The sequence below is a fragment of the Pollachius pollachius genome (assembly GCF_949987615.1).
Source record: "Pollachius pollachius genome assembly, chromosome: 11".
NCBI lineage: Eukaryota > Metazoa > Chordata > Actinopteri > Gadiformes > Gadidae > Pollachius > Pollachius pollachius.
Window position 1 is genome coordinate 23,873,114 of NC_136944.1, and position 10,000 is coordinate 23,883,113.

General features: G+C 49.0%; 1 protein-coding gene across 1 annotated transcript; it reads left to right on the forward strand.

Moving 5' to 3' along the window:
- Nucleotides 1-1,040: 1,040 nt before the first annotated feature.
- pmm1 (phosphomannomutase 1) lies at nt 1,041-9,233 on the forward strand. The gene is made up of 8 exons (XM_079746724.1): nt 1,041-1,396; nt 2,207-2,324; nt 3,735-3,811; nt 4,452-4,543; nt 5,575-5,674; nt 6,164-6,239; nt 6,923-7,038; nt 7,417-9,233. The coding sequence occupies exons 1-8, from the start codon at nt 1,313-1,315 to the stop codon at nt 7,537-7,539; spliced, it is 786 nt and encodes a 261-aa protein (XP_079602850.1). The 5' UTR covers nt 1,041-1,312; the 3' UTR covers nt 7,540-9,233.
- Nucleotides 9,234-10,000: the final 767 nt, after the last annotated feature.

Sequence of the window (10,000 nt, forward strand, 5' to 3'; positions counted from 1 at the left end):
CGGGGGCCCTAAGCGTGGACCGGGGGCCCTCAGCGTGGACCGGGGGCCTTCAGTGTGGACCAGGGGCCCTCAGCGTGGACCGGGGCCCTCAGCGTGGAGAAAGAGAAGGAGAAATCAAAATATAAATTAAAATGAGTTTGTATTTTTTACTTCTTGCAATAATATACGCTGTCATGCTGTGTTTTAGATTCACTGATTAACATTATATTATCTTATACTTAAGTAGCCAACTAATCGAAATGATCAAACTGGGCGAGCTGTCTCTTTGTCAGGCACTGCCCTCTTGTGGTCGCCAGGGGTATTTCTGAAGCTGCTGACGGCCGAGATACGAATATTCATGTATAGTCATTCTGCACCCGAACATAAAAGAATACGTTTCTCAGGCTTTTTGTCTTTTAAAATGAATAGATGCTACTTTTTAGACTGCTTTGTAGATCTTATTTTTCAAGCAAATATTCATGCAAATCCATTTGCACACACCTACACACACACTTACAGATTGTCCTACATTTAGTTTTGTTCGTTTTGTGACTGAAATTAATACGGTGTTATTTGTGTTTTAATTCATGTAGTAGGCCTAACTGAAATACAACTAAATAAGATTAACATGTAAATAAGAAGAGTCCTTACAATAACAGTGAGGTCTCAAAGATAAACTAAGGCGACGTCGGCCTACGGATCAGCCGCTTTATTGCAAAGCATCGGAGAGAAGTGTGTGGTCGAACGTTCTGCATGAAAGATCTGCTGGACTGAAGACTCGAACCTGCATCACTGTTAGTGACGAACTGTTGCGCTGCCTGCTCTCTTATGCGCGCTTGGCGTGCAGCTTTCGTTGAAGTGCACCTGAAGGTGAATGTGGGTGGCTGTGGATTAATGAGGGTGAATGAGGTTGAATGAGGGTGAATATGGGCGAATGTGGGTGAATGACGTGGGTGAATGGTCGTCGAGGGCAGGACGGACAACCATCGCTCCTTACGAACAGTGACCACGCCCACACACGCACGTCATGGGTCGTACGGGATGCTGATTGGCTGGGCGCAGACCCTTCGTAGGCGACACCAGTGTTGCAAATCACACCGACCATGTCTTCATGTCTTCAAGTGCCGAACGTGTTGACCAGACCTTGTCCAGAGAAGTTAACGACTGGACCGACGTGGATGGGATTATTATGACAGCGCGCGGTCACTGACATACAGGAGACCCCCTGACAGACCGCTGAAGAAGGACCTTTCCGTCTTATCTGCCTGCAGGAACTGCGATTAATCGCAGAGGTTATTTATAAGTGAAACAGAAGAGAAACACAAGAGCAGACATGGATGGACCGACCGCCTTCTCCCCAGACAGAAACGTCCTGTGTCTGTTTGACGTGGACGGCACTCTCACCCGACCAAGAGAAGTAAGCTCAGGATGGAAATTGATTTATAATTGTGTTGTTACACTCTTGTTCTCATGTAACAATCTGTGATGAGTACATCATAGATATATGGTAACTCCTTAACCAAGTGTCCCATTCGAATGGGTTAACGATTCTCTTGTGGTTTTGCATTTCCTGCGGTCGTTCCTGGAGCTCTTCGAGGTCCAGCCTGGGTTACATCAGTTGTCTGTTTATCTCCATTCATTGGCCGCAGGCTCCAGCTCTCACGTGGCTTGACCACCGATGTCTTCTTAACCCTTCGTCCAGCGTGTCCTCTCCTGACCCAGAAATAAGAGCAGGCTTACCTCCCCGAAGAACCCCCGCGGGGATAGGCGCTGGCAGTGGCTCCATGTGTTTAGGGAAACCGGTTTATCCCCCGCCGTGCCTTAATTAAATACCAAAAAGAGGCAGAGGAGAGGGGCGAGGAGACCATTGGACAGAGAATATACAACTCTGGAACCTAGAACCAGTTACCTATACCCATTCAAATGTGACCCAACTCAGTTAGTAGGCCCACACTCGTAATGGGGCCGCAATGATGAGGAAGACACCATCTCCAGGGACAGAAGTATGCCCTCCATCTGGATGAATCCGGCTGACGGAACGTTATATAAAACACCTACCGTATCCACGTCGTTTTAGTTTGTGTTACACGTGTTGTTGTTCACACTTGTGTTTTAACCTTAATTAACCGTTAATAAAGGTTTTAACTGTTATTATCATGTATTTATGATGCGTCTATGATCAACATGCCTTTCTGAAGCTCAGCCCCTTGCTGTCTCTGCCCCCCAGAAGATAGACCCCCAGCTGGACCAGTTCTTCCAGAGCCTGCGGACCAAGGTGAAGATTGGCATTGTGGGCGGGTCCGACTACCCCAAGATCGCTGAGCAGCTGGGGGAGGGCGACGAAGGTGAGCCCCATCATCCTCTTCCTCTCTTCCTCCCCCCAGAGGCAGAGTGAAGACCGGAGCGCAGGGCGACCTCGTGGTTCCATCACCGTGTGAATCCAAAGCACCCGCCAGTAAACTGATCAGGGTTAAGTTGACGAGAGTGTAAAGTCTAGTACTCAACAAATCAGGTTTTCCTTTCTTAGAATGGGAGGTTTCATCCTCCTGTTGTGATCATCGAGGGCAGAACTTCTGGTCGTGGTTCATTTAAACTGTAAGTTGGGTTTCCATAAAGACGGTATCTTCCCTCCATGACGGTACATCCTGGAGAGACAATAAACGCAGAGAGATACGGAGATACCGCCAGTGTTGAGGACCCTTCTCCATGAGGAGGGCATCACCTGCTGTCATAGCAACCAAACAAAGAGGATTTAATCATCATCATCATCATCATCATCATCATCATCATCATCATCATCATGGTGCTGGAAGTGCAGCTCATGGACTCAGAACCGGCTGGAACCAGCTGTCTTCAAGACGCCGCAGGGCTATTTCTGTTGGTGACCGGCGGGGAGATTAGCTCACAGCGTCACAGCAATGTTAGCTTTTAGCTCACACACACACACACTCACACACACACACACACACACACACACACACACACACACACACACCAACACACCCGTCACACACACACACACACACACACACACACAAACACACACACAAACACAAACACACACAGACACACATATGCTTACAACCACACCGCTGAAACACACACACGCATAACCCCCCCCCCGCCAGCTACACACACAGTGTAGGGTGCAGCGGGCCCCTGGCAGCGGGCCCCTGGCAGCGGGCCCCTGGCAGCGGGCCCCTGGCAGCGGGCCCCTGGCAGCGGGCCCAGTGGGCCAGGGGTGAGCAGGAGAGAGGCCAGCTCACACTGAGGCCTTTGTGACGCTCCAGGTACACAGAGTGACCTCGCTCTTATCAGGAAGCAGCTTCCCCATCTGATCAACAAAGGGATTTACCAACTGTTGTAACTTTTATGCACAGTCATTCATGTCACGTTCACATCATGAATCGGCGTATGCCATCGAAACTCAACAACAGCATTTAATGAAGCCGAAGCTAAGGGGGAGAGGAAAGGGAGGGATCCAGTCAGAGGTGACCTCCCCCAGACACTGTCTCCATACCCAATAACACAACATCATCATATCTCCCTCTGGCAGATTGACAGCGAGGATGACAAGACAATTATAGATGGCTTTGTTGTCATTTCTTCCTGTCAGAGTATTGGAGAAGTTAGCCTCCAGCTACCAGCCAGCTACTCATCAGCACTAGAGTACTGAGGGTTCACAGCTCACTGGGTTAAGGGGTTCTGTGTCCTGTGACGCACTAAGTTAAGGGGTTCTGTGTCCTGTGTTGCAGTGATCCATAAGTTCGACTACGTGTTTGCTGAGAACGGGACGGTGCAGTTCAAAGAAGGGAAGCTCATCTCCAAACAGGTGAGAGGGAACAACAACATCAAACATGTCTGCTTATTGACGTTTTCAACAAAGCAAAGCCTTACCCTTAACTTAGGGAGACGGACCCGGCACCGCTGGGTCCGTGATGACGTACGGTTATGGCTGTTACTCTGAGCACAACGTCCGCACCAAGCCCCCAACCCGCTGAGGCCGTTAATCCCCAAAGATCAAAGTGCTTTTCGCCGTTTGTTTGCGTTTGTGTCGGAGACGCGCCGTGATTGGTCTACAGCAGAATGCGTATCAGGAAGTCCTTAGCCAGACGATCTGGTGATCGGCTGTGTTGGTGAGGAGAGGCGGAGACTCTGATCTCCACCTCGGTGACGTCCTTTATAGAACCGTTCCTCTGCTGCTGGGAGCTGAACTGAATGGAGGGGGTTTCAACTGAGAGCCGGCAGCTCTGTCGCAGAAAGACCCTCCCCCGGAAGCTCTTTGTCGTTACATGAGCTGCTCACAGAGGGTTTGACTGCAGGGGGCCAGGTCTGCCTCGTTACCCTGATGGTTTCATGTGTGTCTTTGGGCAGCAGCCAAGGGCCGTGATAAACCAGCTGGGGCAGTTCTGTTAGAGCAACAACAACCACACTGGTGGCTGATGTGATCGCTCTCCCCCTCACGATAACAGGCCATCCAGAACCAGATCGGAGAAGAGCTGCTGCAGGATCTTATCAACTTCTGCCTCCGATACATGGGCCTGATAAAGCTGCCCAAGAAGAGGTAGGAGACCCCCAGACCCAGAGACCCCCAGACCCACAGACCCAGAGACCAACAGACCCACAGACCCACAGACCCCCCAGACCCACAGACCCCCCAGACCCACTGACCAAACCATGACGTGTTACACTCTGAACACACACATCAATATACACGCCGCGGCTCTGATACACGCCGCGGCTCTGATACACGCCGCGGCTCTGATACACACTAGTGTTTGTACATCGTCCTATCGTAACGACCGCCTCCTTGTTGGAGGCGTAGGAATGGAGCGGTCATTATTGTGTTGGCAGTCGTGGTTTCTCTGTTCATTGTTTAGTAAACTTTAGTAGTTCAGTAGTTCAGTAGTTTAGTAGTTTAGTAGTTTAGTAGTTTAGTAGTTTAGTAGTTTAGTAGTTCAGTAGTTCAGTAGTTTAGTAGTTCAGTAGTTCAGTAGTTCAGTAGTTTAGTAGTTTAGTAGTTCAGTAGTTCAGTAGTTCAGTAGTTTAGTAGTTTAGTAGTTCAGTAGTTTAGTAGTTCAGTAGTTCAGTAGTTTAGTAGTTCAGTAGTTTAGTAGTCTTTGTTGTGATTGAAGCTGCTCACGCGAGGCATGGCGAAATAAATTTGTCCTCCGGCATTTTTGATTTGTTTTGGGACTTTACCGTCTTCTGAACATGAGTACCGCAAACATCTCATACATTCCCAGTTCACAGAGACACGCCCTCACACACGCTTCAAACCATCTGACAGGCAGACAGTTCTGCTGAGTCTATCTCAACATCTCATCTTTCATTTGACCAGGAAGGTTTTAAACCCTGGCACACATCATTGTGTCAGTTACAGAATATATATATATAATATATATAACACCATACAGATACAACAAGAGCAACACTTCAAAACAACACTTCTCTCTGTCCGTCTGTCTGTCTCTCTCTCTGTCTGTCTGTCGGTCTGTCTGTCTCTCTGTCCGTCTGTCTGTCTCTCTCTCTGTCTGTCTGTCTGTCTGTCTCTCTGTCTGTCTCTCTCTGTCTGTCCATCTGTCTGTCCACCAGGGGGACGTTCATCGAGTTCCGTAGTGGGATGATCAACATCTCCCCGATTGGTCGGAGCTGCTCGCAGGAGGAGCGAATAGAGTTCTCCGAGTTGGACCAGGTAGGGAGCCCGCGGCCCGCTGAGTGTTTACCGCGTCACAGAGAGAACAGAACGGAGCCAGCGCTCTGGAGGGGATGGGTTGAGTCATTAGTGGGGTCACCATGGAGGCTCTCCTCTTGAGTCTCTCCTGAGCACCATTAGCTGTGTTTGTACTCAGAGCTAACAGAACACGACCGGAAACCCTCCATCTGGTTCAGCAGAGCACCACAGCGACCAACGCATCCGTTCTCTAGACTTTACTACATAACGTGTGATGTCTGAGCGCGCTTTTAATCTGATGGGGAATCCCCATCAACAGACCAACAGTAATGTCAAACAGAAAAGGGAAATGTGTCGTAATGTAGAAAGAGACGGTGTTATACTGAAGGAATACTCTGTGTGTCACTCACTCTCCCTCTCTCTCTCTCGCTCTCTCCCTCTCCCTCTCTCTGTCTCACTCTCCCTCCCTCTCTCTCTCTCTCTCTGTCTCTCTCTCTCTCTCGCCCACAGAGGGAGAGGATCAGGGAGAGGTTTGTCGACGCTCTGCAGGAAGAGTTCGCTGGCAAAGGGCTGCGCTTCACCACGGGTTAGACGCTGTGTGTGTGTGTGTGTGTGTGTGTGTGGGTGCTGGGTGACACTGGTTGTGCAGTGAGCAGTGAGGGTTAATGAGCTGTGTACAGGACCACGGAGGTTGGGGTCAGGGGGTCTCACCTCCGTCTCGTTGGTCTGAGGCCTCTCCCGGAGCAGGAGGAGCTCCAGGGTGGAGGAAGAGTCTCACAGAACGCACACAGGGTTTAATCACATCAACGCTGGGCAGGGATTGGCCAACGCAAACACAGGCTCCGCACGTACGCACACACACAGACGTGAGTTTACAAGCTGAGCATAGTGTTCAGTCATCAGCTCGTAGCACAGCAGCCTGAGGGGGGAGAGACCAGATGAATGGAGGGGGGGGGGTTGGTCACTGCTTGCTTAACACCCCTCCCCCGCCCCCAAGACAGGAGTCATCCTGGGAGGGGGGCAGGGAGTGTGGAGGAGGAGGTGTTTCGGGGGCGTGGTGCACAGCTCTCCTCTGATTGGTGGACCCCCATGGCTGTCTCCTCCCACTGCTGAAGACCAGCTCGTTAAAAGCTATTACGTAACGTCTGGTTTGTATCTCCAGACAATAACCCATCCAAAGAGAGATACTGGTCCAATAGGTGTCCTGTTTAAGCCCGTTGAAGCCGCCCCTACCCTACAGAGTCTCCCCTCTTCCGCGCGTCTCCCCAGGCGGGCTGATCAGCTTCGACATCTTCCCCGAGGGCTGGGATAAGAGGCTCTGTCTGGAGGTGCTGGAGGGCGAGAGCCTGGACACCATCTACTTCTTCGGCAACGAGACCTCAGAGGTGGGTGGAGGAGGTGGAGGTGGAGGAGGTGGTGGTGGTGGTGGTGGTGGTGGTGGTGGTGGTGGTGGGGTTGGGGTTGGGGGTGGAGGTGGTGGGGGTGGTGGTGGTGAGGACAGAACGTGACCTAATCCAGGACCTCCACTCTAAGCCTTTGTGTTGCGCTGCGGTTCGAGAATCAAAGTTCAACGGCCGTTGAATCTGAAAGACATTCCTCAGATAAGGGAACGACCATTGATTGACCGGTTTGATCGGCAGTTTCATCTCCCCAGGGCTGCTCCTCTCTGAGGTTCTCCTCCTCTCTGAGGTTCTCCTCCTTTCTGAGTTCTCCTCCTCTCCGAGGTTCTCCTCCTCTCTGAGTTCTCCTCCTTTTCTCCCCAGGGAGGGAACGACTACGAGATCTTCAAGGACCCGCGGACGGTGGGATTCACGGTGTTCGGCCCTGAGGACACGGCACGGCTCTGCAGAGAGATGTTCTTCAGCGAGCCCCCCAACGAGTCCTGATGAGGAGCCGCTCTCACTGGCCTGCAGCGCCGTCCTGCCCCCCGGTGGCCAGAGGAGGGACTACACCCCGTACTGCACGGCCTAGAGACGCCAGCGCTCCTGAACTTTTCCAGTGAGGCAGAACCGCAGTTCACTGGGGTCAAAGGGCAACACGATGAGATTAAAGCAATAAGGGTTAGAGGGAGGAGGAGGGGCGTGTTATCCCCATGGTTACCACCCACGGCAACTTCGCGTTACTGTTTTTTAAGTTAGTGTCGCCGTCGTTAATGAGTGTTATAATAAGTCATGTTGTGTGGAGCAGAGGAGAACTCACTAACCGGTCAAAACACAGGACTTTAACAGGGTCTTTTCTTTGAATTAGGGACAGATTTTAATAACAGAGACTACATTGCATAGATTACTATGTTGACCATCATATAAGATATATTACAACTTTGAAACCAAAAATAACTATTTGGGGTTCATGCCCCTTTAAGTTAAACTACTGAAGTATTTCCTTAACAGAAGACCGCATCCATACCCGGTTCATCGCTGCGTATTATGAATGATGAACCCTATTCTAACCACTGATTGTTAAGCATAGATATATAGATGAGGAAAGGTTAAACAGTGTGAAAAATAAGGTTAAATCATCTTTAAAGATTTTTTTCTTTTTTTCTTCTGGGAACTCTTTGATTTGCACTGATACGGCCGCCATCTTGTCCTGAAAGTAGAGCTGGGATTACGTACATGAGACTGAATGTAGCAAATATAAACACACTGGAATAAGGGAGTTACTGTAGGATATTACGCCTGTGTGTGTGTGTGTGTGTGTGTGTCTGTGTGTGTGTGTGTGTGTGTGTGTGTGGTGTGTGTCTGTGCATTGTTTCTTTATCTTTGATTGTGTAACAATGTAACAAAAAAGGTGTGTTTGCTGAAGATGTTAACTTTCGGTACATGAAGTTGTTGATTAACCATTCCAGCAATAACAATTACCTCTTTGCAGAGCTCTCAAATAAGCAGATTTCTACTTTGCAATAACTAACTTTATATTGTTCTATTCTAATAGATTTTGTTTCCTACACAATGTTTTGTAAGTTCTGATGAAGAGTTTGTTCTCTCCTTACTGGCTCTCTGAAGGGAATGTTACGCTTTGAAACATCATGACTTCTAACTTATTGACATTATACTGAAAAAAAGAGGAATAATTCTAACTTTGTATTTGGTTGTGGGTATATGTAAACAAAGACATACCTGTAAGCGTCCAGCTGCTGAGGACTCAGTGATACCCCCCAGCCCTGCTCAGAGGTGAAGGAGGAGACACAGGGCGCGCTGTCGGTACTGATCTGACAATAAACACCCTCCAATAGTTTCCTGCTACGCCTTTATTGTGAATGTACAGTAGATCAATTTACCAGGGACCTTTATTGTGAACGATATTAACCGAACACGCCAATCAATGAGGGGCTGATCACATGTTGCTCATGTTAATAACATGTTGCACATCACCATGAATCTGTCCTGCAGTAAAACGGATCAATAAAAGGTTTCTCGATGTAAACATGACGCTCTCTGCTCAGCTCATACAGGCTGTTGTTTCATTAGGTATCGTTCTGCTAAGAGCTAAGGTACTGCACAGTATTTCCATTGTAACCTGGGATCTCCAATTAATTAAAATGTATTGATACAACAAATAAAAAGCTATTTGAGATTTATTCTGCGTGTTGCTTGAGCTCTAAGCTAACTTTTCAAACAAGTGGTTCCAAAAATCCTCCCTTCCTTCCCGGTTCTCTTCCCAGATGGCGCTCCGAGCCACTGTGACTCCGGACACATCTTAGACCCCACTGGACACATCGAAGGCCACACCGGACACATCGTAGACCACACCGGACACATCGTAGACCCCACCGGACACATCGTAGACCACACCGGACACATCGTAGACCCCACCGGACACATCGTAGACCACACCGGGGAACTTGAAAACGTTTTATTGTTTCCGCTTTGACCAGAGAGGTTCTCCCTGATTTCAGGAGACATTGTCTGGTCCATGAAACAAGCGGTCGTGTGGAACACATCAGGCAGTGAGACAAAGAGACGGGGTGCACTCACACGTGCCGGATAAACACGGTAGAAACAGACGGACAGTAAAGTCATCCTTCACGTCAGTATGAATGCATAAGGTTATGGAGTTCATCGCCACACGCAGACACACACATTGTGTTAAACAACAGCAACAACAACACACATCACTACAAAGTGTTTTTCTTTACAAACCCATGGCTTGTCCCTCCTGGAAGTTAGTATTGAAACAGAGTAGATAAAGTGAACCTGGATAAAGCCTTAGTGGGTGTAGCTCTATAGAAACGGGTGGTGCAGCCTTTTAATACTTCACCCTTTCTCCAAATGTACACATGAAGCATATGGCTCACATCTACACGACACATAGAAAAACACCATAGATCATAACGAATAAATAATA